Genomic DNA, 27,955 nt, shown 5'->3' with positions numbered 1-27,955 from the left:
TTAAAACTATATTTACATGAGATAAGCATTAACTATTTAAGCTGTCAGCTTTTGATATACCATAGTTTATTGGTTAATTATGAGCAATAGTGTGCTATAAAGTAATTACTGACAATTATCCATTTTTACTTAATTGATCCACTGTCATTTTCTGTTGGCATGTAGAAGAAAAGAAGAGAGAAAGGAACTGAGACAAAGTAAATTATATGTATATTGTATTTTCATGTGGTAAAGAGCTTGCTTCCCAACCACATGGTTTCCAGGTTCAGTCCCACTGTGTGGCACCTTGGGCAAGTGTCTTTTTCTATAGCCTTGAGCTGACCAAAGTGTTGAGTGAATTTGGTAGATGGAAATTGAAAGAAGCCCATTGTATATATACATATATATATGTGTGTATTTGTTTGTCTGTATTTGTCCCCCCCCCCACCATTGCTTGACAACCAATGTTGGTGTGTTTATGTCCTCGTAACTTAGTGGTTCAGCAAAAGACACCTTTTGTAATAGGCTTACAAAGAATGTTTGGAAGTCGATTTGTTCAACTAAAGGTGGTGTTCCAGCATGGCCACAGTCAAATGACTGAAGCAAGTAAAAGAATAAAAGAATACCATTGCCAACATTAGACAGAGCTTTAGCCTAAAAGAAACTTCATGACCTACTTTTCCATTCTGAGAAATTGAAGTGTATTGTAGTTTCGTGAGTGTGCCTTCAGATTTTTGTGTTGCTAGACCAGTAATGTTTTGTTAGTGAAACCTGGTCTCTGTGAGTTGAGTGGTTGTACGGTCTCACTTGAAAATATCTATGCATGTAAGGTACACCTTGCAAGACTTTTAAGTCAACATACTTTGTGTATTTGCTTGTGAAGGAGTTTCTTGAATGAAGAAGAGACTATACTGATTCTATTATATATATATATATATTATATATATATATATATATATATATATATAACACACCCACACCTATTACTCTCCTGGATTGGTTGGCATTAGAAAGGGCATCCAGCTGTAGAAATCATGCCAAATCAGACTGGGACCTGGTGCAGCTCTCCAGTTCATCAGCTCCAATCAAACTGTCTAACCCATGCCAGCATGGAGAGCGGGCATTAAATGATAATGATGAACACACTAGTGGGGATAGGTGATTAAAGAAAGAATTCATTTTCCAAGGGAATGGCACTGGTCCTGAGAGATATCTAGAGAAATCTCAAGTAGACAATTTCAACTAATCTGAATAGTGTCAACATCTTCTAGAACCCCTATCGGTGATGGTTGACCATTTAGCAGCACCTGGAAGTTGCCTTTGCATGCAAGTGTCATCTAAAGTAAGGTGCCACAGCATCAGTAATGGATTATAAGCACAACAAGGATATGATGGTTATGTCAGTTTGAATGTTCAGCTCCCAGGTATAGAGTAGAAAAGATGGGAAACTGCTGGCACTTGGGGCAGTTGAATTCTGCATGTTTACCCATTGGATTTAATTTCAAACCCTGAAAAACAACGCTGTTGCATCGTATGATTAATTGAAAACAACGTGAATAAATAAAGATCACATTTGAAAAAGTAATCTGAATGCTAAAGAATTAAAATTAAGTTACACAATCATTTAGCTAACTTTAAAACTCACAAAAAAAACTGGTGATTTCATGAAGATAAAAGGTTGTGATGATAGTTTAGAAGATGGCATCTATGAATCATTATGATCTTTACAGGTACAAATACCGATTAATATCAGTCATTGCTGATAAAGATTTAGAGTTAATCCTTGACAATGATTAAATGGGTTAAAAGAGGTGCCATTCACTTTGAAGTTATCTATTTTTACTCTGCCTTCTAAATTCTATATATAGTATACATTTTCAAAATTATTGTATTGCATGTCTATTTATATATTTTTTCCGTCTATTTTCAGAACTTGAAAGATAACTTTTGGAACTTTGTCTTTTATAAGTTCATTTTTATCTTTGGAGTGATGAATGTACAAACAATGAGTGAAGTTATCAGTTGGGTTACCTGGTTCACTGTCCTTGGATTTCTAAATCTGCACACCCAGCTGTGTAAAGATAGATTTGAATATGTGAGTAATCTTTACAATCATTTCCACATATCTTGAACTTTTAATCAATAAATTCAATGGGAATCGTTGGCAAAAAAAAAAAAAAAAAAAACATTTTATGAAGTACTGGCCCCATGTGTAAAATGTTGGCATGTGTAACAACCAGCTAACTGTTTTTATTATATGGAAATTTAATACTAAATTAACATTTTCATCATCTTAACACCCACTTTTCTGTGCTAGCATGGGCTGCTTGAAATTCATTGAGGCAGATTCTCTGGGGACTCCTCCTGTTGTTAACTCTCATCCATTTCCAAGTAAGATAATATTTCCCTATGACTGGACATATTTGTTTTCATGGAAGGTTGGACATGAAGGACACCAACTGTATGGTGAGAGTTCTTCTTCAAAAGAATCACACAATGTCAAGACACACACATACACATTATATTTTATTCTCTTACTTATTTCAGTCATTTGACTGTGGCCATACTGGAGCACTGCCTTAAACGCTTTTAGTCAAAGAAATCAACCCCAAAACTTATTCTTTGTAAACCTAGTACTTATGCTATTGGTCTCTTTTGCTGAACCACTAAGTTATGGGGACATAAACACACCAACATCAGTTGTCAAGTGATGGTGGGGGACAAACATGGACACAAAGACATACACACATAATTTGATTGACAGAAACTGTAGAAGCCTGTCATATATATATATAGCAAAATCAAAATCAAATTCGATGACTGGTGTCCATGCTAGCAGGGTGCAAAGAGCACCATACGAGCGTGATCATTGACAGAGCAGTTAACCATCTTCCATGCCAGTGGCACTTAAAGGGCACCATTCGAGCGTGATCATTACCATCATCGCCTTACTGGCACTTGTGCCCATGCTAGTAGGTTGCCAAGAGCACCATCCGAGTGTGATTGTTGCCAGAGCAGCCAACTGGCTTCCGTGCCAGTGGCATGTAAAAGGGCACCATTCGAGCGTGATCGTTACCAACGTTGCCTTACTGGCACCTGTGCTGGTAGCATGTGTAAAAGGATTCGAGCGAGGTTGTTGCCAGTACCGCCTGACTGGCCCCCGTGCCAGTGGCACGTAAAAAGCACCTACTACACTCTCAGAGTGGATGGCGTTAGGAAGGGCATCCAGCTGTAGAAATTCTGCCAAATCAAGATTGGAGCCTGGTGCAGCCATCTGGTTTGCCAGCTCTCAGTCAAAATCGTTCAACCCATGCTAGCATGGAAAGCAGACGTTAAATGATGATGATGATGATATATATATACACGACAGGCTTCTTTCAGTTTTTGTCTACCAAACCTACTCAGAAGGCTTTGTTCAGCCCAAGGCTGGATTTCTTTTAATTTCCATCCATCAAATTCTCTTAAAAAGCTTTGCTCAGCCTGAGGCCACAACAAGACACACCCACCTAAGGTACCTTTCAGTAGAACCGAATGAAACCGTGTGTCCACAAAGTGAACTTCTTAACCACACAGCCATATTTAACTAAATATATAGCAAAAGAGGGTGAAACATTTTAGAGATATTTTAAGGAAGCTGCTTTGAGATTTTCAGGTAGATATTCCACAAATGGTATCACTAAAACTCAATAGTATACAAGTTTTTAATAGGAAGTAAAACATACTAAATTGTCGTAGATGTAGGCCAACTACTTACAGTATTATAATGTGGACAAACGACATTAACAATATCTTTATACATTTTACTGTAGTTGTGCTGATAGATGAAATTATATACGAATCAACCCATTGTAATGTGGATCTCCACACAAGACTTAATGATCTATTAATTGCTTACTTAAAAAGGAAGTTGGTGTAACATTATACATTGGACATAGAATGTAATTGATTTTATTAGTGTAAATAACTAAGCATGTGACTTTCTCAGTTTAAAATGGCTCAGTATTAGTTTTCTGAAATTTGTGAAGGTCCCTAATGTAAATGTCTGTATTCTTTTGGTTTCCTTAGTAACATGGTGGTGCTATGTTATGATTCAATGGTGGGTTAGAAACTGTAACTTTATCCTGGTTGAAAACGTATATAATTTCATGTTTTCTCTGGTTGTATAACATCCCATTCCTCAGTAGCTAAACATGTTGGATGATTTCTTCAGAATTGTTGTGAAAGCTCAAGTAGGTTGAGGAACAGATTTTATTAATTTTTGTAAGGGAAATGTCTGATGTTTTCTTATAGAATACTCTCATAAATTTTGTTGTTCTTTTTTTTGTGAAATTGACCGATCTGAGCATCATGAATGACCAACTCACACTCCCTTTGTTTTGGTATTTCACCTCTTAGTCTTAATCATTCCTGTTCTGTTTTTATTTGGCCTGTTGCTCCAGTAAGTGAGACAAAAATCCAGTGTATAGGAATCAAATTCTTGTTGCTTTCATTCAAAAGGTTAACTTTAAACACTCAGTTATTCATTGTAGAATGAATATGGATTCTGATTTGGTTAGAAAGAAAAAAGTTTAAATGGGTTCCCATTACCACTGAAAATAGAGCTGATATTATGACAGCAGAAAACAAAGTTTAGCATTTTTAGTTCTTGTTATAATGAACTGTTAACGCCAGTGTTTTTTTTTATCATGAAATAAGCAGTTCATTGTTCTGTGTAGATATTAAGTGTTGCTAAGTTTGAAAGTTTTTTGTTTTAATTTTATTAGTATGCATGAAATAAAAAAGCTACATGTTTCACCATTTGACCCATTAGAATAATGCTTACTCAAATTTCTAAAATATATTTTAATCTGATATCTGAATCTAGAGTAGAAACTGTTTTAGAATACATTAGTTTTCAGCATATTTATCTAATTACCAGAAACTGTCACGTATTAATGCATATGGGTTAGCTCTACCAATTCACATCAATTACATTTGCACAATGGACATTTTTAATGCATATTTCATCTTGTTCAACACTAAAACAAAAAGTAACATCTTATTTGCCCTTATATTGTGATTAATTTCTAGTCAACCAGAGTACTTCATGAAAAATAATAAAAAAAAGCAGCTTTTATATAGGCACAGTTATCGCTATATAGTTAAGAAGCTTACTTTGCAATTAAGTTCAATACAACTGCATAGCTCCATGGCAAGTTCCTTCTACTATAGCCCTGGACTAGCCAATGCATCAAAAGTGAATTTTATAAACAGAAACTGTGTTACATGTGTATGTATGCATATATATGTAACACAAAAAACATCATTCGAGCGTGGTCAATGCCAGTGCCACCTGACTGGCCTTTGTGCCAGTGGCACATAAAACGCACCCACTACACTCTCATAGTGGTTGGTGTTGGGAAGGGCATCCAGCTGTAGAAACCTTGCCAAATCAGATTGGTGCAGCCTCCTGGTTTGCCAGTCTTCAGTCAAACTGTCCAGCCTATGCCAGTATGGAAATCATCATCATCATTGTCGTTTAATGTCCGCTTTCCATGCTGGCATGGGTTGGATGGTTTGACTGAGGGCTGGCAAGCCAGAAGGCTGCACCCGGCTCCAATCTGATCTGGCAAAGTTTCAACAGCTGAATGCCCTTCCTAACGCCAACCACTCCGGGAGTGTAGAGGGTGCTTTTTACATGACCCTGGTATGAGGGCCAGTCAGGTGGCACTGGCAACGACCACATTCGAATAGTGTTTTTTATATGCCACCAGCACAGGACCAGTCAGCTAGCACTGGCATCGACCACACTCGAATGGTGCTTTTTACATTCCACTGGTACGGGTGCCAATCAGGCGGTACTGTCAAGGCAGCGAGCTGGCAGAAACGTTAGCACGCTGGGCGAAATGCGTAGCTGTATTTCGTCTGCCACTACGTTCTGAGTTTAAATTTCGCTGAGGTCGACTTCGCCTTTCATCCTTTCGGGGTCAATAAATTAAGTACCAGTTAGGCACTGGGGTCGATATAATCGACTTAATCCGTTTGTCTGCCCTTGTTTGTCCCCTCTATGTTTAGCCCCTTGTGGGCAATAAAGAAATAGGTACTGTCATTGGCCATGACAACGATCTCACTTGCCTCAACAGATCTTCTCAAGTGCAGTTTATTGCCAAATGATTGAAGGGTGCTCTTAAGTGGGCTGGTTATGCTATACTGGCATAGGCCACAGTTACAGTCTCACTTGGCTTGCCGGGTCTTCTCAGGCACAGCATATCTCCAGAGGTCTTGGTCACTTGTCATCGCCTTGGTGAGGCCCAATGTTTGAAGGTTGTGCTTCACCACCTCATCCCAGGTCTTCCTGGGTCTACCTCTTACACAGGTTCCCTCTACTGCTAGGATGTGAGACTTTTTCACACAACTATCCTCATCCATACACAACACATGACCATACCAGCACAGTCGTCTCTCTTGCACACCACATCTGATGCTTTTATGCTGTTGTATATGCACACTGACATTACACATCCAGCGGAGTATACAGGCTTCATTCCTTGCAAGCTTACGCATGTACACAGTAGTCACAGCCCATGTTTCACTGCCATGTAGCATAACTGTTCGCACATGTGTCATACAGTCTACCTTTTGCTCTGAGCAAGAGGCCCTTTGTCACCAGCAGAGGTAGGAGCTCTCTGAATTTTGGCCAGGCTATTCTTATTCTAGCAACTACATTCTCAGAGCATCTACCTCTGCTACTGGCTTGGTCACCTAGGTAATGGAAAGCAGGCGTTAAACAATGATGATATAGATCATCATCATCAACATTTAACATCCGCTTTCCATGAAGTCATGGGTTTGATGGTTTGACTGGAACTGATAGGCCAGAGAGCTGCACCAGGTTCCAGTCTGATTTGGCATGGTTTCTATGTTTGGATGCCCTTCGTAATGCCAACCACTCCAAGAGTGTAACTGGTGCTTTTTACATGCCACTGGATTGGGTGCCATTTATATGACACTAGCAATAGCCACAATTACGATTTTGCTTGGTTTGATGAGTCTCCTCAAGCACAACATAATGCTATATATATAGATGTATATATATAGATGTATATACACACACACTAGCAAGCACACGGCTGTTATGAACTACAGCCACATTGTATTATATATATAAGTATATATGTTATATATATATTTATACACACACACACACACACACACACATATACACACTCAATTTTCAAGCTCAAGTGGAATGTATGCACCACATCCAATTCACTTCAGCGTTGCCTGTGTCATTGATAACAATAACACCTTGACCAATTGGTATTGCAGTACATGCCTTTGATAAGAAAAAAGTTGATTTGAAATTGTACCAATCAGTGAACATGGTGTGCATCCCAACCAATGAAGAGACATGCACTATGGGTAGACTTATATGTATGTGACCTTAATTTGCTGTTGCATACACGCTCAGTGTTGTTGTTGTTGTTGTTATCTTCACTGAGGTTATCAGGTCAGACATTTGTTTTCCATTGCACCACCCGTGTTATAGTACACACTCAACCACTGTAATAAAAAATAGGGAGATTGTAGCAAAATCCTTATGAACTTTGCAGCTTATGGACATGAATATATACTAAAAACAATAAACAATTTTGCATAAATTGGATTGAATAAAGAGGAAAATGTTAAAGGCAAAAAAACTCAAAAGGTTTTAGTCATTGCTTCATGTCTTTATCACACTTGAACAAATAAAGGCTCTTACTGTGCTTTTAATCCTTGGGGAAATTTTATTGAATTTAAACCTGAGAACACTCCTTTGGCATTCCCGAGTTTTTTACTGCCAAGAAAATCTACATGGACAAATTGTTTTTGGTAGTAATTCTAGAAGTCATCACAATTATACCAGAACATAGTTCATTAGTCAAGTTTCTGTTGCAAAATAGGGCTTTGTGCAAAGAAATGGCTTCGCAATACTTCAAACACATTGTTTAATCATGGGATACTTAAGACATTGGCAGTTTAGTTGTGGCACAAAGGCCATTATTGACAGAAAATGTGCTAATAATTGTTCTAAAAAAGCATGCTTTTTTTTTTTTGCCATTTTCCATTGACAAATAGGGTTTTGTACATCACAAATGCATTCATAATACTCCTTGTACATTGCTGCATTTTTTTACACCAAAAACATTAAAATTGGCGATGTAGATTAGAAGCAAATCCAAATATTGCCTGAAAATGACCTCAAAATTGTGCAACTTGACCTCATTTTTGAGGTTATTTTTTGTATTAAAAAAAGAGCTGTTATGCAAAAAATGCTTCATTTGGTAGCTACACTGAATCTTTTGATGCCTCATATGTCAAAATTTGTAACTCAGTTTTCAAATCCATAAGGAACATACGTACCGCATGCACACACACACAAATTCTGTTTTATATATACAGATATATAGGGAGTGAGTGAGAGAGGAAGGGACAGACACTCATATATGTGTATGTATGTGTGTGTATATTTTGGTTGTCTCCCCCTCACTTGACAACCATTGTTGGTTTGTTTATATCTCTGTGACTAAGCAGTTCAACATAAGAGACCAATAGAATAAGTATGAGACTTTAGGAATTATTCTGTAATTTGTTCTATATACTCATAATCATCATCATAACCTCCACTTTCCCATGCTTTCACGGGTCAGACGGAATTCATTGAAGTGGATTTTTTGTAGCTGGATGCCCTTCATGTCACCAACCATTGTCTGTGTCCAGGCAAGATAATATTTACCCCATGGCTAGACATGTTTTCATGAAAGACTGGAAATGCAGGACTCTGTATTATGATGGTGATGCTTGTTTTATAACTAGTCTGTGGTGACCTCAAGACAAGGAGGTCCAAGTACATGCACACACACATGCACGTACATATATACACACTTATACAACAGACTTCTCTCAGCTTCCATCTGCTAAATCGACTCACAAGGTTTTTTGGCTGGCTCAGGGCTATATTAAAAGACATTTACCCAAGTTTCCATGCAATGGGATTGAACCCAAAATTACATGGCTGGGAAGTGAAACATTTTGTTAGTAATTTGCTTTTTTTTTTATTCATTGGTATATGATTAATTCAATTTCTTTATAGAGGTTGGAAGCACTTTCTGGTTGTTTTGATTTTGTAAACTTAGATCCTGAAAAATCTTGTCGAGTAGATTATACAGTTAGCTCTGATTGAACAGGTCTGTGATGAGGAATTAGATCAAACATTTTAACAGTGACTTGCAAGCTTGGTATAGTTTTATTTTGCTATAATCTGACCTATAACCACTTACTATGCTTTTTCCATAGCAGTGTTTGGTATCTAAGTTGATTGTTGATACACTTAATGCTGTCAAATTGTTGGGCTTATTTACTGTGGAATGTGAGGTTTGAAGATCACTGAGATGTTCTTTGTATTTCTTGAGCAGATTACTGAGATATTTTGATTATTTCATCATCATTTAATATCCATCTTCCATGTTGGCATGGGTTGGATGGCTCAACAGCTTCAGTGACTGCTTTGGTGTGGTTTCAACAGTTGGATGCCTTTCTTAACACCTACTTAATAAATATAATCATGTTAGTTACATCTTTTGGTCAAATTGGTAAAAAAAGTTTTTTTTTTAAATTAATTCTTTAGCATTTAAACTGGTCATATCTGGCCAAAATATTTTACCTGTTCTATGTTCAAACTGGCCAAATCTGGCCCGTCACACCTACTCTACAATGCCATTCTAAAAATAAACTACCATATCATCAAATACTTGAAGCTACAAGATAATTGATGATTAATCCAAAACAGTATTAATAAATAAGCTTTACATTTGACAGAGTAATCTGAATGCTAAAGTGTTAGCCTGATTTTATACTATTTCTTTTGTTGTAATAGGGAGGGTCAATATGTCAGTAATATACACTGACACACTGGTTCTATTTCATTTCTTTATTATTCGTCAGTTGGCTAACTATTTGACTAATCAATTGTTTGATTAATCGTTAGGTTTATTATTGGTTATTATTTGCATAACGACCCTCTCAAGCTAGAGCAAAATCTGTTTCAACAAATGAGCCCACGACAAGAATCCTTTCAAACCAAATACAAAACCCAAATTAACTACTTCTTAATATCAAAACCACAATTCAGTTTTAATGCTTTACTTATTTTAATGTATTTTGTGACGTTCACCTGTTTTTATATCCCGTGATATATTTTATTTCATTCTTTCAATCTTTTTTCATTTATTTACCATTGAAATCCCTGGAGTATTTTTGTGTCCCTGTGTATTGTCTATATGAAATCACTTTGGGATTGATTTTGCTTTCGATGCAAAGACAATGTAAATGACTGTGCCCTTCCCCATAATTTTGTGGCTTTGTACCATTATTAGAAATCAATATTTTCTGTCAGTGTCATCAACTATCTTACTCATTAAGTGTTTTGTTTTAATATAAAAATATCATACCTTTTGATTCTCATCTACTCTATTGATGTCATTTAATGGCTGAAAATGTTTCTGGCTTATCTTTTATTATTCAAGAATTATAGTTTATCAGAATAAAAGAAAAAAGAAAAACTATCTTCTTAGTCTCTGTTAACCACACACCTTATCTGAAAACAGATTTGTGTTGCCATTAGAATTATTTTTAGCCATTGTTTAATAATGTATTTTTTGAATCCCCAGGTCAACTTTGTAAGAGCAGATCCATGATAAAAGGTGTATCAGTAGTAACCATTCTGCTTTTCTTTTCCAATCATAGTATGTGTCAATGTGTGTTATCCAAATAGCAGTTATATAATTTATCTTTATGTTCTGAGTTCAAATTCCACCGAGGTCAAATTTGCCTTTCATCCTTCCGGGGTCGATAAATTAAGTACCAGTTGCGTACGTGGGCTGATCTAATCAACTGGCCCCTCCCCCAAAATTTTGGGCCTTGTGCTTAGAGTAGAAAAGAATCTGTTATCCAATATTATCTTTTTTGTTGAAATAGTGTTGTTTGATTTCAATGGAATTTAGCTCTTATTTCTGAGTTATTGTCCAAAGTACATGATCAGCAATTGCAGTACATTTTATTTTACTCTGTTTGAGATATTAACATAATGTTGCTTAATTAACACATTTGACATACCGTCATTAATTCATTGATTACTTAGGCTGTTTCCAAAATTGACACAATTGTTTTATTGTATTCAAGATATTTTTTACTTTCAATTTTGGGTTGTGCGGTGGAAGTATCCAATTCGCAAGAGTGGTGTGGGTTGCTTATGAAGAAGCAAGCCTCTTGAAATACTTTATCAAGTTTGGCATTCCTTAGTTCTGGCTCAGATCCAATTAGAGGTAACAAGTAGCTATAACCTATGTGGTCAGTTCAGTTGACAATAATATCCTTTTTTATGAAATAACTTTTTGTTAAACATAGCAGGAAAATCACCCTCAATCTACCTTCTATTGTTTTGAGAAAAAGAAGTTCACATTGAATAACATAATTCAAGATACAATGCCTGAATAAAAGATGGGATGTTTATATCCTTTGGTCATATGTTTGTTAAATCAGGGATAACTTGCAGTTAAGAGATTCACTAAATACAAGAGTGAGTTTTAAGAGAAGTGTTAAGAAGAAAATATGTACCTTTGTAATAAACAATTTTAGTATTGAAAAATAGATGTATAACTGATTACAGATAGCAACTGCCTGTGTCTCCCAACCCCACTCCTCACTGTTTGGCAACATACCAGACTAGTTAACCATGAAGGTATAAGGGTAGGATCCACCTCAGCCAACTGGAACAATAGTTGCAGTTTATTTTGTTTACTTTGCTTATCGACACACTAACCCTTCCCTCAGATAGTTTGAACTAGTAGGTTTTTTTTTTTTTAATCTTGTTCTATGTACAGAAAGGGGAAATTCACAACTTTCAAATTATAAAACTGTATTTGATTGATTCATTTTAGTGTATATCTATACACACACTCATTTAATGTGTATGTCCACAGACATCTACACCAACTTTATATATGTTTATATATATATACAGTCAACTCTCGCTACTATGCCAGTTTTGCGCGGTCCCAGCCAAATAATAAACAAAAAGTTTTTACTATGCTACCCTCAACTCTCGCTACTATGCCACTTGTAAACTGAAGCGCACGCAACTTTTCGAAATTTTGTACTCCTACATTTTGTACATTTCGTATTTGTAATCTTGTGGAAAAGTTCAGAAAGTAGCACACAATGTCAGCTCAGAAACGCAAGCGGACTGAGTTTACGCTGAAGGAAAAGAAGGAGATTATCGATGCTGCGAAAAACGTTATTGTCGGGCCCCTCGTATCATTAGTAATATCTGATACAAGTTACCGCCCCTTGTATTGTCCGACATGTTTCACTCTAGAAGAAATAGCAAAGGAGGTAATGCATAACGAAGAGCCGGTGGAAAGTGAAGACGAGGTAATTGTGGAAGAGGAATACATTTCGTTTGCAGATGCCCAGAGAGCTTGGAACACTATCCGAAAGTTTATGCAGCATCAGAGCAGCGGAAAACCCAGCGTCATGCAGGCGTGTGATAGGCTAGACAACGAAATGAATGGAATCCGCCGAAAGAAGATGCGTCAGCCGACAATTTTTGAGAGCTTCGGGATTAACTAAAAGCAATCTGAACTTAATAAACTTGGATGTCTTCTTTTTACCATTGCATTGAACTTCTTATTGGCCTTACTTCCTACCCTATGAATTTTTATTCGTATGTTCAGTAAATTTTTGGTTATGTAGTGTTTAGATAACAGACCCTCGGTACTATGCCACTTTGGCTCAGTCCCGCAGGGTGGCATAGTAGCGAGAGTTGACTGTATAACTTATATAATTCTTTTCTTTTAATTACAGCTCTCGTTCTCTCCTGGTACTGCTCGATGGGTTCATGTCAAGCTGCTTTCTCTTCTTGGTGTGATTTTCTGTTCTTGCATGGGTCTGCTCGTTATCTCAGGATTTGTTGCAATGCAAGCTGGATTTACCATATTTGCATTTATGGCAGCAGAGGTTTGTATATTTTTATATCTTCATCAAGAAGTATTTTTTTTAGATGTATTATATAAGTTTTGTGTTCTTACAGTATTACCCTTTTTTCTTCCACATGTTGGATATCAGTAAGATAAGCACTTCTTATATACTAGATTATGGGACAAAATAAACTTTGTACAATATTTAGAGATCATTGTAAGGCTAAGCCTTGCTGCTGTCTTTCTGAAGGTGTATGATGAAAACAGCTGAAAATGGATCATTTTCTATCCAAAACCATCACTACCTTTGGTTGTTACTTGAAGTAGAGGGTAAATAAGAAAGGTAGGTAGCAATTTAACCCCTCTCAGATAGTTTTTAAATGTGGGTAAACTGGCATGTTTTGAGCTGGGTAGATGTTGCATGCATTTCGGTGAAGTGTTGGTGTTTGCCCAAGGAAGTTTTATGGATTCTTAGGTCAATAACTATTTATCATGATGACAAGCTGAACTCTTTAGCATTCATATTTGTAGAATGTAATAATTATTTATTCACATCTTTTTTAATTAATCATGCATTGTCTCATAGCTTTGAGAAATTGATGGTGTGATTGTTTATTTTTTGAATGACATTTTAGAGTAGGTGTCAGAGGCTGGATCTGGCCAATTTCAACATAAAACAGGTAGAATCTTTGGGCCAGTTTAAATGCTAAAGGGTTGATAATTATCGTGGTTTGTCAGGTGACAGACACTAGTTGTCTGACTAAATGTTTAACAGTATTTAGTTACATGACCTTAAGCTTTAAGCGCAAATTGTGCCATGCATTCATCCCTCTGGGGTTGATAAAATAAGTACTAGTTACAGGCACTAGCACTTGGGTTAGTTAAATCAGTATGAGAAATCATTTGAACACTTTCTCTGCTAGTATTGATTGATTGCCAATAAACTAAGCAAAGGAGAATTAATGAGAAGGAAATAATTATGTAAGAGGAGATGTAGCTGTTTTGAATGTTAAGGTTTTAAGAATTCTTTAATTATTTTATTATTGCTATTTTCTCAGCTTAGATTCGGTTATTCTCAATATTTTGTAGGGTTGTTATTAGCTATTATAAACAACAATTTGATGTGTAAATGAACAAGAGGTCCACTGATGGTCCCTTGTTACTTAGTCCATAACTCAACTTGTATCAAACAGACTTATGGCATTTCAGCTGTCACCATCTCCTCCTTTTAGGACTATGTTGCCCTGCAATAGCTAGTGTGTCCATTCCTTATATAAGATGTTTGGGTGCTGTTTGAGGGAAATTCAGCTGCTATTTCTAACAGGCTAAATGATCATGCAAAGGCTTCCCCATTGACTGACTGATAGTCGTCGTCATCATCATGTAGATGTTAATATACTTTTCCATGCTTGCATGGATCAGATGGATTTTAGTGAGGTTTTTTTTTTATGGCTGGGTACTCATCCTGTCACCAACCCTCACCTGTTTCTAAGCAACTGATATGTTTTGCAGAATATTGGAAATAAATGACACTGCTTGTATGACAGTGACACTCATTCTTAGTGAAAGAAGTCCATCGCATATATATATATATATATATATATATATAATATGTCTGTCTATCTATCTATCTATCTATCATCTCTATATTATAATTCTGAAATGCGAAAAGTTTGTTTGTCTGGTTTTGGCGTTGAGAACGGGTTAAAGGCCACTAGATCCCGTCGGGTTGACTCCAAAATTTACAGGGACATGTAAAATGAGGTGAGGATGCGAGTGGGCTAGGTTAGAAATCCCCATCTTAAAGGGTGTCATTGCTAGGGCCAAAAACGCACTTTGACAAGCCTACTCTCATTCTTTTATGTATCTGTCTTCCTCTATCTCTCACTCTCTTTCCTACCTTCCTTTCACTTTCTATCTATAACGTCGTTTCACAGCGTCCTATATCTCCCCCCCTCCCCGCCTTCGACAGCACTTTCACACACTCTCTCTCTCTACGTCTGTCTGCATTCATAGAGAGAATTATCATCACCATCACCACCACCACACAATCATGAGAACAAATATTATGAATCAGATATTTATTGGGTTAATTTATATATGCGTGTGTGTGTGTGTGTTCTATATATAAATATGTATATATAATGTATATATACAGTGTATATATCTGTATTTATGGATATTAAACTTTTTAATACTTTTTGATAGTTATAATATATATTTTAAAAAAAATTATAAATATAAATTAATAATTTTAATTTTAAATTTAAATAATTTTAATTTTTCAATTTTATATTTTATATATTTTGTATATTATATTTTTATGTTTTGGTTTATGTTTTTCACTGCTTGATTTGCCTAATTTAATTTATATATATATAATTTGTATACATTTGTATATATAATGCATACACACACACACACACATATATATATATGTATATATATGTAATGTGTGCATTATGTGGTCGGTTGTGCTGAAAATATGCACACTTATGTTAAAAGTGCTGGCGAGTTTGCATGGCAACTAGTTTTTTTCTCAAATGAAAGGCATGACCTCTAGGACAAAATTCCTCATCTTATAAAATGTGGCCCGAGTAGACCTGAATGAAATCGGGTTATATTAACCAAAATGTGAAAAGGCGTCTAAATGGGGCTGGAAGGGGATTAAAATTTACAGGAGCGGGTGTTTAGGAATTCTCTGTTACAACAAGCTAAAACATTTGCGCCAGCCTTTACATCTTCAATGTGCTGCCGTCCATGATAAAGAAGTTTTGAATGCTAGCATTGGTGAGTTTACTGTCGTGAGAAAGAATCACTTCAAAACTTAATGTTTAGGAATTTTCTTTTACATCAAGTTCAAAATTTTACGCCAACCGTTAAACTGCCACTACGTTGCTGTCCATCGTTAATGAATACCAGCCATGGTGACTCTACTATCCTCAGATTCTATCCCTTCAAACTTTTTTTTACTATATTTTTTTATTTTTATTCAGCTCGCAAGTTTGTCTGTCCCTTTTAAACGTTAGTGTTTTGCTGTCTGCCTTGAAGCAGACCTTTCCGTTGTCACTGCCTGATATTTATGATGGATCTTTCAAAATATTTTATTTCTCAACTTACTCAAGATCTTTTGTTGTTTATAAATGGGAGAGAGATAGATAAAGATAGAGAGTAAGAGAAAGCGAGGGTGAGTCCAAGAAAAAGGAAGAGTAAGAGAGTGGGAAGGTGAGAGAGAATGGAGAGAGAAACAAAGAGGGAGAATGTGGCGATAAAAAACAGAAAGTAACAACCACGCTCTTACCCGCACGTAGAGTGGGTCACCTTAACCTAGTATATATATGTGTACCATTGGTGATTTTTTTTTTTTTCCCTCTGTCTTCCCTTCTCTGGATCTTTCCTTCTCCTATGTTTCTGACGAAGAGCTCCGCTCGAAACGTTAAACCCTCCTTCTTCCCTTCTTTCCTGAGCGTCCAATAATACTATATTTGTTCCACGTCCTTGCGTTGTTGTGTTTTTTTGTGTTTTCTTGTTTGGATTAACTATATATATATATATATATAGATAGATAGATAGATAGATAGATATGAGAGAGAGAAAGAAAGACAGTAATGTAACTACACGTGTGCCATTTTGCAATTTTTTCTCCCTCTTTGGACTTTTCCCTTTCTCCTTGCCAATGAAGAGCTGTCCTCGAAACATCAAACTCTCTCCTTTCACCAAGCATCAAGTTAATACATTTCTTGTGCATGTCCTCACATTCGTTTTTTTCGGGTTTTTTTTAATTGTTTGTTTATTTGAATTGACTATACACACACACACACACACACACACACATTTGTATGTATGTATGTATGAGTAAGACAGGCTTCTTTAAGTTTCTTTCAACCATATCCATTCACAAGGATTTGGTCATCTTCCTTAAGGTAACACACACAGTGGGATTGAACCCATGTCTCTAATTTGTGCTTATAATACTTAAGATAATAACGTTACTATATTTTTGTTCTTTTTCAGTGCCTTATCCTTGGAATAAAGATAATGTATGTTATGATACGGTAAGTACTGTTTGTTTTATTTATTTTTTTTTTTATTTATGTTTCTGTTTCTATTGTATTCTTGCTACTACTGCTACTCGCACTCCATCGTCAGTTACGGCGACGAGTGTTGCAGTTGATCCAATCAACAGAACAGCCTGCTTGTGAAATTAACGTACAAGTGGCTGAGCACACCACGGACATGCGTACCCTTAAAGCAGTTCTCAAGGAGATTCAGCACCACACAGAATGTAACATGTCTGGCCCTTCTGAATTTACAGGTAGAACTCATTTTTGCCAGTTGAGTGGACCGGAACTTGCTACACTCGCCTCCTTATGAGAGCTCAAAATCTCTCGTGGAAGCGCCATCCAACCAAAATGCAAATATATGGGAAACTACCACCTGTGTCATCTCTTGTGAAAGGTAAGAGAGTCCAGTTTGCTGGACATTGTTGTAGAGCTGAAAAAGAGGTAATTTCTACTCTTCTCCTCTGGAAGCCATCTACTCGCAATACCAGAGGGCGCACACTCTCCTACCTTGATGTAATCTCCAGGGATACAGGCATCCAGCAACAGGACCTCTGTAATGCCATGATGGACCGTGAAGTCTGGCGTAGCATGGTAAATTCCATTGTCTCGACCACGGTCGAACAATGATGAATGATGATGGACTGGAACAATGTGAAATAAATCCTACACGATTTGAATTGAGAACTGAGTGGAATTCAATTAAATACATTTCAACCATCCACACAATTCTTATTAAATATCCATAGTTGTCACATTAGTTGGTTTCACACCATTTTAAAAACCCAACTCTCTAAGATAGGTAAAGTTTAATTCTATGTATGTTATTCTTTTAAGCTGGTTACATATGTTTTTTTTGTGTGTTCTGTGTAGCTTATCTGAAGCTATTTATTCTGTTACTGGCTTCAGTCATTTGATTGTGGCCATGCTGGGGCACCACCTTGATGGGTTTTAATTGAACAAATCAACCTGTAGGACTTATTTTTTTTAACACCTGGTACTTATTCTATTGGTCTCTCTTTGCCGTACTGCTAAGTCACAGTGACGTAAACACACCAACAATGGTTGTCAAGTGGTGGTGGGGGACAAATACAGACATAAAGACGCACATAGATATGTACACACACACACACATATATATATATATATGACAGGCTTCTTTCAGTTTCCGTCTTCCAAATCCACTCAAGGTTTTGGCCAGCCTGAGGCTATAGTAGAAGACACTTGCCCAAGGTACTTCTTACCACGCAGCCATGCTAATGTAAAAGTTTTTTTTTTTTTTAGATATTAACTGGTAAATTGCCTAGTTTCAAAGCATTTACCACCTTTTCAGTGTATCATTACGCGTGTGTTTTATATTTTGTTTACAACAGATGATTCTGACATCTTGTGATGGTTATTGTATTATATGCACTCATACACAAACACATGGGACTTGCATTCTATGTCAGCAAGTGTTGTATTTTTGCTATTTTAGTTGCAGAAATACCTCATTTGTCTCCAAATAAATCTCCAAGTTTTGGCAATTCCTGCCTCTTTTCTTTGCATCTGCTTGCCATTTTTATGGTACAGTTAAGAATTCAGTGAAGTAAATCAATAAATGAGATTAAGTAGAGCCATGTGTTCAAACCACACCTGTTTTTTGTTTTGATATGCTACTCAAAGAAAGCAGGTCAGTATCGTACTTGGACAGGGAGGTTAACTGAATAATATGCAGCAGGAAACTCTGCTGAAAGAATCCATTGACCAAAATGGCTGTGTTAAACTGGGAAGGCTGATAGGCCTTAGTGGTGTAGCTTGAGTGTGTGCCGCCTGGGGCGGCCCTTCAGTTTGCTACCCTCCCCACCAAAAAATACTTATTGCATAGTGATTATATCAATTGTTGCATTTAATGGTGAGTAGTGTCTGTGTCTTGATATTAAAACCACTATTATTTGATTTCAGTACAGCCTGTACAGGCTTATAGCCTACAGCAGAACCAAAAGTGTACCACCCCATAAGAGTGCTGCCCAGGGTGGACTGCTCTTTCCACCCCACTCTATCTACACTAGTAATAGGCCTGCCACATCTAATACAGTCCCTGTATTTCATTTTTGGACAAAATTCATAATTCTGCTTATAGCCTACAGCAGACCCAAAAGTGTGCCACCCCCATAAAAGTGCTTCTCAGGGTGGATTGCCCCTTCTACTCCACCTTAGCTACGCTAGTGTTAGACCTACCACAACTAATACAGTCCCTGTGTTTCATTTTTGGACAAAATTCATAATTCTGTTCTTCTCATTCTGTATGGCTGAGCACAGAGTTCCTGTGTTATTTCACAGTTGAGCAGTAGGAAAAGTTTCCAAGTGTGAAACAACTGCTCCAATGAAAGCCACTCATATTCATTTAAGCATTGATGTAAAACAAGCATCATCATCATCTAGTGTTTTAAATCTGGGTTTTGTCCCCATTAATGGGTGTGGCCAGATCTACCTCAGTGCCATAGCAATGAGGCAGGCAGGTGCAGCTCACCCCAACCTTTGGGCTGGCTGGCTGGCTGGTGCCCATTCTTCCTTGCTATCATGAGGCTTTTTTGGAACTGGATTTTCTACGGGGAGCATGCCCTTACTCACCCCTGACCTCAGTTTCTAGACATGAGTGGTCCTGAGACCAAGGCCTCTACCATGATTTTTAAGAAATGTGGTGGAAAACTAGCTCAGGAAGGCAGGTACACTACTCACTGAGACCTCTTTTGAAGCCCCCCTACCTATGAATTAACAAAAAAAAAAAAAAACTTGGAATATATAAGTGTCTCAAAATCCACAAATGTTTTCAGGTATTTCTGACTTCTGCAAAAAAGTAATTTACAAAAGGATCATGCATGTATACATAAACTGCATGCCAAATTTTAGATATACGTATCCTCTACTTTAAACTGAGAACCAACATCCAGAGACCCATTTCTAAACTGCATTAAACATTAACAACATTTGCTTGTTTTATGAGTTTTGAAGGACTTGTAAATCTGCACATAATTCTGTAGGTGATTCTGTGTGTGTGTGTGTGTGAAACTATATTTTGAAGCTATATGTAATTTAATTTTTATTTTTTAAGTTAAAGATACACCTTTATTTGTTCTATATAGTTACATTTAAACAGACACATTAATAAGATGATAAGTAAAACCAAAAATTTGATAATGTTATTGAAAACCAGTATTGAGATAATGTGGGAATCCTTTATTGTGAAGTAAAAATAACCTTTTCAGAAATATGTATTTAGGACTGTATGAAGTACCCGCTGAAGAACTTCTAGCTATTACTATAGTAGTTATGTTTATTTATAAGTATTTTCTATACTGGTGGTCTGGTTGTCTATTTTCCCTATCTGGTATATTCATTATCATTGATGCTGACAATGTCTCAGTTGGCTTTCTTCAGTTGTCTTCAGACAGTATTCATTTGTTTATCCATCCATCTATGTGTGTATGTCTCATACATGTATCAGATGTAGCTTTTATATATCTATATATATATATATATATATATATATATGAGCTAGGGATTGTACTTGGAACCTCTATTAAATGACAGATGGTAGTTAAAGATTCCAGGTTATGCTCATCATCATCGTTTGATGTCCGCTTTCCATTCTGGCATGGGTTGGATGGTTTGAATGATATATCAATTGCAACAGAAATAAAATATATTGTAACGATATTTATGGAAAATATAGTCCTAAATGGCTGGAGGTAAAGTTGCTTGATGTTCTGGTCCTAGTTTTCTACAATAGGAAACTTTGCATGAATAAAAATCTGAAGCAAAGGGTAAATTATTTATCCTTAATCACAAAAGTTAGCCATAGAAATTGTCTTAAAAAGAGTTTATCACTTTTTGTCTTGATTAATATACTTCAACTCATGGCAGTTCATTATAAGAAATAAGTTTGTAGTAATTGAAAGAAATTTAGATTTTCAGTTCTTAAGGAAGGGATGAAAAATTAAATTTATTCATAAATAAAATCTAAATTTTATGAAACAAATATTTTCTGGATAGATTTGAGAAACATTTCCCATTAATTTGTGACTAATCGCCATGTGTAATTCCTTCCTAATCCAGCTGTCACACATTTATCTACCTATAACAGGTGCCTTAAAAGTTAACAGTTGTTAGATATTCACTTGGCTAGGTTGCTTTTATTCAATTAGAAATATATGGCTTTTGTCATAGTTTATCTAAATATTTTCACTAAGCTGTTGTTTACAGTCTATAGAAGAGTTAGTAGGCTGTGGAGCATTTTAAGTCTGTTTATGTTAGGAAACATGAAAAGGACATCTTAAAACTCTGAATGTTATATTGATGTTGTTTATCTGGCTGAATTTAGGTGAAGGTGATTGAAACAAGTAGAGTAGAATAGTAGACAAAACACTGTCACTACCCCTCCTCTTTAAACTTAAGAGAAAACAAAAGCAAACTGAATGCCAAAACTTATTACAGTTAAACCTTTCTTTCGTTGGAATTTGTAAACAACTCTAAATAATAATTGTAGCAATTTTGTTAATGACTTTTAGAAACTATAAAATATGTTAGTAGATTTAACCACTGCAATTTTAGTGAGTAGAGAAAAAACAAAAAATCTTTCCTTCTCGCTGCTTTCATTCCAGTTTGAATTTGATGAGATTTCCTTAGGTCTACATTGATTGATTAGTCACTTGAATAGAAATATTGAACGTCAGATACATGGATGTCTGTGAGGAGAATTATCTAACATATAAAATGGTACTTTTTTTTTTCTGAGGGCTGTTTGATTAGTGCATAAGATATTTGTCTCTTCGTAGTACACTGGATCATTCATACTTTAACCCCTGTTTTCCATGCTGCCATAAGCTGGTTATATCTGCAATCACTGGCTCGGGAACAAAATTTGCTTAGAGGGTGCAAACCCAAGGCCCCAAAATTTTTACAAATATGGTCATTTTTTTTATTTATTTATGTTCTCTGTTCTTTGAGAAGACACTTAATTCAAGCTACTTTTTGCAGATCACTTTTCACTCAATGTTTTCTGAACCTGAGAAAAGTTAAGTAGGAATGCAAATTTTGATTTTGCACCCTACAAAAAGTTTAGGGGGTGCGCTTGCACCTCCTGTTTCTGGGCCCATGTCTACAATGCAGTATTTCACTATGTGTCATGATGTTGCATCATCTCAATTGTGAAACTCAACATCTTGAGATTTGATCTCACTACCTCTTCCTATGCCTTAGTTTTCTTTCATTTGCTACAAGCATCTTCCACTGCAAACACATCCTTTGTTTACCCAATACTTGTCCATATACATCATATTTTCATAACAAATGCTTTGACTAGTGGCTCTACTAGTCAGTTCTTCTCATATATCAATTGTTTTTGATTTTCTGTGCAAATCAACATTACATATACATCATTCTTGATTTCTTGTGCAACAGCAGACTTAGACATCCTTAATACAGTGTACTTATTAAATGGATAAAGAAACTTCTTCTGTGCCAACAGAATAACCCAAACTTCTATTTATTTCTAACACTAGCTAGTTACTATTATTTTTGCTGCAACTGACCCCAGTTCTAATTAGTGTATCCCAGGTAACAAAATCTATGAAATTTTAGTGGAATATCCAGAGAGTTCATGGACGTAATTTTTGGGGTGCTTCTATTAGTAGCTTCTATTGTACATTTGTCATCTTTTTAAAATCTTTTTTACCTGTCAGCCTAGTTTCATTGTCATCATCATCATAATGGTTTCAAATTTTGGCACAAGGCCAGCAAGTTTGGAGTAGGAGTGAGTTGGTTAAGTGTTCAACTGGTACTAATTCTAATCAACCCAGAAAGGGTGAAAAGCAAAGTCAACTTTGAATTCAGCACATAAAGACAGATGAAATGCTGCTAAGCATTTTGCCTGGTATGCTAACGATTCTGCCAGCTCGCTACCTTACATAATAATAATGATAATGATGATAATAATAATAATAATAACTATAAAATAATATAAAATAATAATAATATAAAATAATAATAGGGAAAACAAAACCACTGACATGGTAAAAATAGACTTTTTAAACAGCAAAATAGATAGAGAGCATTTGTATTAAACCTGTTTGGTTTTGACAAAGCTATGAAAATAATAGTAACACTAGCTCTGCTGAATACAATATCTAATGTTACGGCATTGATTGTTACTTGCTGTAGTTTTAAGTTTATAGATAATGTTTCATAGGTAATAAGACAGTCGAAGTTTGTGTTCATTCATAGAACCACACAGGTTTTGGTCAAGTTAATTCTTGCATAGAGCATTGAATGTTATTTTTATTTTTATCTCAATAAATTAAAGGCAGTTGAATGGTTTAAATAGATATGTTGTTAGCTAACTATTTTACCTATGTGCTATTGTTTAAAATCTTGTAAAAGCTTTCCAGTGGAGTTACAGGAAACCATTTCATGTTGTGTTATTTATTCTCCATTACAGTGGATAAAGAGTTTTATGCACAATATATGTTAGATGGTTTTTAATAATAGGGCTCACTCTTTTGCAAGCATTTGGACCAGGTCTCTGGTTTGAGGATAACTTCTCCCCATTAATCTCAGGAGGTCCTGAAAGTATATGAAGGATCTTGGGAAGTGCCCTTCATTCCTTGAAGAAAACTGTAAAATATTCTGATATCAATTACCTTATTTATTGGCCTATAAGACATATTATCCTTTAATGTCTGTTTTCCATGCAGGCATGGGTGGGATGGTTTGAATAGAGCTGGCAAGCTGGAGAGCTGCACCAGGTTCTAGTCTGATTTAGCTTAGTTTCTATAGCTGGCTGCCCTTCCTAACGCCATCCACTTTACAGTGTGTACTGGATGCTTTTAACGTTGCATGCTCTTTTTTAATTTTTAAAAGTATCCAAAAATTGCTCTGTGTCTAATTCAGCAGTATTTTGGATGAGACTCTGTACCATAGACTAGGAAGTCTGCTGAGCATAAGCCCACTAGATACACTAATGGTTACTAATAGTAAAATATTGATTTCAAATTTTAGCACAAGGCCAGCAATTTCAGGGGAGGAGAGCAAGTCGAATACATCAATGCCATTGCTCAACTGGTACTTATTTTATCAACCCTAAGTGGGACAAAAGGCAAAGTTTACCATGGTGGAATTTGAACTCAGAATGTAAAGATGGATGAAATGCCACTAAACATTTTGTCCAGCATGCTAACAATTCTGCTAGCTTGCTACCTTATACTAATATTGAAATATTGGAAACAAGCCAAATTATCACAGACTGTCAGCACAAACTTACTAAAAACTGCTTACAGTACGTGGGGAGGTCACATCATTTCTTTATACCAGCATGCATAAGCCCACACCTGAGATATGTCTTACATTAGTTAATGGCTCTTTTACCGTTAATTCTTTAGCATTTAGGTTACTTGGTCAAATGTAATATTTATTTATTTACATAGTTTTGGATTGATTATCCATTATCTCAGATCTTGGTCAGTTTAAATGCTTCAAGAAACATTTGTTTATTTTCTGGATAAAAAAAAATTCTTCTAAAAAGATCAAACGAATGTTAAATTTTCCTCTGCCTATCAGTTATTTGTAATTAGTATATGACATTAAACTATCGTGACAGTAGCTAACCTGATAAATAATTGTGGTTATTTGAGATGCGACAGCCAGAAATACAAGTTTTACATCCTGTATGGCAATTTTCTTAAGCAAAATATAGACATATATTCCCATTATGTAGTTTATTTAGGATGTATTTATGGCTTCATACTTTAATCCAGTATATCATGACATTTTATTTACATGCACAGAACCATATCTTTTCTTCTACAAAACTTCTTTAAAATACTGAATTTCTTTTTACACTTGTAAAATAGGAGTGTTATATGCTGGCAAATACAGTAATTCTCTCTCTCTCTTTCACTCTCACTCTCTCCCCCTCTCACTCTCTTATGCTGATTAGTTTCTATCATATTTTAATTAATCAGTTGTGAAAAATTCAAGTTTGTCAGTTGGTTTTAGAGTTTATAACCTTTAATTTGTAAAATGCTATTTTAAATGTCTAGTTTAAGTTTTTGTCAATTTTAAGACTCTCACTTAGCATAAGCCTTTGAGTCACTTAGTCATAAGTTCAAAATTTAATATTATATTCTAGTTATTGTATTGAGTCCTTGAGCATGGCACATAACTGCTGGTTGCCATCTGACTTGGGTGGTTCAGCTTATATACATGAAAAGGTGACCATTGATTTCCTAAATGCCATCTCACCTGTTATCCAAGCATAAAAATTAGATATGAAACACACTGAAAAAAATAAGATTCACTAAATATAGTATTATTGTGATTATTGAAATAGTTTTGCAAGAACTACATCAATGAATGTATTGTTATGTGGTCGGTCAACCAAGTAGAAATAACAGTGAAATCTCCTTGCAATAACACCCCTACAGTTTTAAAAAAGAAGGATACATTGGATATTGTCGTTCACTGCCTGAAAAAAAAAAAAAATGAAAGACAGTATTGTTGTAGTTGGGATCCTTTTTTTTTTTTTACTGATGAATTGTCATCAGAAGAATCCAATAATGAATTAAAAAAAGTTGGTGACAGAGGATGTGACATTCATGCTTTCTTAAAAAATATAGTTAGTGGCTTGAGTGGGAATTGAAACTGTGTCACGATTTTAGTGGGGGTATGCAATAATAAGGATACTTTTTCTTGTTAAGTACTTTTCACAATTGAAATGTTGTGGTTTTCAAAATTGAACTTTTGGTGATCCTGTTGATGAGATATAGTAATTATCTATTGTCTACTCAAGGTTTCTTGGGAAGTCATAAAACCAGTACTTCAAGCTAATGACAGACATGTTAATTATATACACATAGTGCATTGTGATTAGGTGGTGATATGACTGATAGCTATCCTGATAACTCACTCTTTTGCCAATGATATCCATCATGCTATTAACTCAAAGTGCAATTTCATGTAAATAGCAACTAATGACATTTTAATGTGTCTTAATTGATATGCATGTATGTGTGCTTGCATGCATGCACATGTGCACGAATACACTTACACACCTGCTCACGAATACACTTACACACCTGTTGATTCTCTCTCTTTTCTGTCATTCTTTCTCCTCCTCTGCTTCCTCATCGTCATTATTATGTCTGCTTTTTCATGCTGGCAATGGATTGGACAAGGTTTATTGAGGCAGCTACTGCACATTTATGACATTGTTGAAGAAATGGTGTCAATGCAATGACATGTAGAAATAAAGCATGCACACACACACATGTATACAACTGAATTCTGAGCAGTTTCCACTTACAAACTTACAAAGCTATAGCAAAAAATACATTCTCAAGGTGCCACACAGTGGGTTAGAGCCCAAAAACCATGTGGTTATGAAGTGAATTTCATTCCTTTGCTATTCTATCATGCTCGCTCTAAGCTATGCCTACACTGAATTGGGCAAAGTGTTTGGTCTGTGGGAAGTCTGTCATGTTGACCATGCCATAAAGTTATACATGTTGTTAATTATGGCTTCTTACATTTGCACATGAATACAGACTTTTGGGGGAAAAGTAGTTAATTACATCATCAGTATCATCATCATCAGCATCATCAACCCTGGGCGTTATTGTCTCAAGTCCTTGGACTCATAGAGCTGGTTACTTGGTTGTTTCAATGGCATGTAAGTGACCAGGATCACAACACACCTCTGAACAAAATGCCAGTCTGTTGCAGAGTTCATCATTATCATCATCTAACGTCTGCTTTCCATGCTGGCATGGGTTGGATGGTTTGGCAAGAGCTGGCTAGGCAGAAGACCGCACCATGCATCGCTGTCTGTTTTGGCATGGTTTTTACAGCTGGTTGCCCTTCCTAATGCCAACCACTCCGCAGTTATTCATTTAAAACTGAATAGATTGAAACAATGGAAAATGAAGTGCTTTGTTCAAGAAAACAGCGTACCAACAGTCTGAGAATCAAAACCATAATCCCGTGATTGTGAGTGCAACACCCTAACCACTTGTTGTTTGTTTCTCCTCAAGCCATGCCTAGCTTGTAAGGACCAGTTTCCTAGTTTCATTGGTATATAGGTTCCCCACCTGGACAGTATGCCAGTCCATCACAGGTGAGCTGCTAGATGCAGGAGGAAAGAGTGAGAGAAAGTTGTGATGAAAATGTCAGAAATTCGTCATTACCTTCTTCTGGATCTGTGTGGAGCTTAGGTGTTTCTCTTATAAACACACACATTGCCCAGTCTGAGATTCAAACCCACAATCTATTGACCGCGAGTTCACTGCTCTAACCACTAGGCTATGTGCCTCCACACCCTAACTACTAGGCCATTTTAATTAGTCAGAACTCAGTATATTACTGTACTTATTTCATAAACCAAGAAGGATGCAAAATCTATGTCAGTCCTAGTGGGATATGAAATCTGCTACTCGACCACTCTTAATATTGATTTCTAAATTTGAGGAGCAAGGTTTAGTTGATTAAATCATGAAATTGAATTGTATTCCATTGAAATCCAGGTTAATTGTGTAAACTCCATCAGCATATAGAGAAATGCCATTCTTTTGTGTATTCTTAAACTCTTTTCTCAGTCTCTTAATATTCTTACCAGTAAAGTTGCTGTTTCTAATGGAATATCAGCACCCGTGTTACAAAAATAGAGGCTGCCCACAGACAACAAATTATAATTTAGACTTTGATGTAAAAAATAATAATGACTAGATGCCAATATTTTATAGTGTAGTGTCTCTGCTATTGATACCTTGCTAATATAATGATTGATTCATACAATCTAAAGTAGCTTTCTCTTTTCTTTATTTTTATCTATCAGTAAAAAAAAAAGTGAAGTTCCTTCTTGAGTCATATAGACTCATAGGGCTAGTT

General features: G+C 36.0%; 1 protein-coding gene across 1 annotated transcript in view; it reads left to right on the top strand.

The window, feature by feature from the left end:
- Positions 1 to 27,955, top strand: part of LOC115212750 (E3 ubiquitin-protein ligase AMFR) — an 82,366-nt gene that overhangs the window by 32,496 nt on the left and 21,915 nt on the right. Inside the window, exons 3-5 of the mRNA XM_029781410.2 lie at positions 1,910 to 2,074; positions 12,862 to 13,014; positions 16,989 to 17,029. Of these exons, the coding sequence (XP_029637270.1) occupies positions 1,910 to 2,074; positions 12,862 to 13,014; positions 16,989 to 17,029 (359 nt within the window). The remainder of the gene's footprint in view (positions 1 to 1,909; positions 2,075 to 12,861; positions 13,015 to 16,988; positions 17,030 to 27,955) is intronic.

The sequence above is a fragment of the Octopus sinensis genome, linkage group LG6 (assembly GCF_006345805.1).
Source record: "Octopus sinensis linkage group LG6, ASM634580v1, whole genome shotgun sequence".
NCBI classification, from domain to species: domain Eukaryota; kingdom Metazoa; phylum Mollusca; class Cephalopoda; order Octopoda; family Octopodidae; genus Octopus; species Octopus sinensis.
Note: the sequence above shows the minus strand (reverse complement) of the source record. Positions and strands in the feature narration are given on the sequence as shown.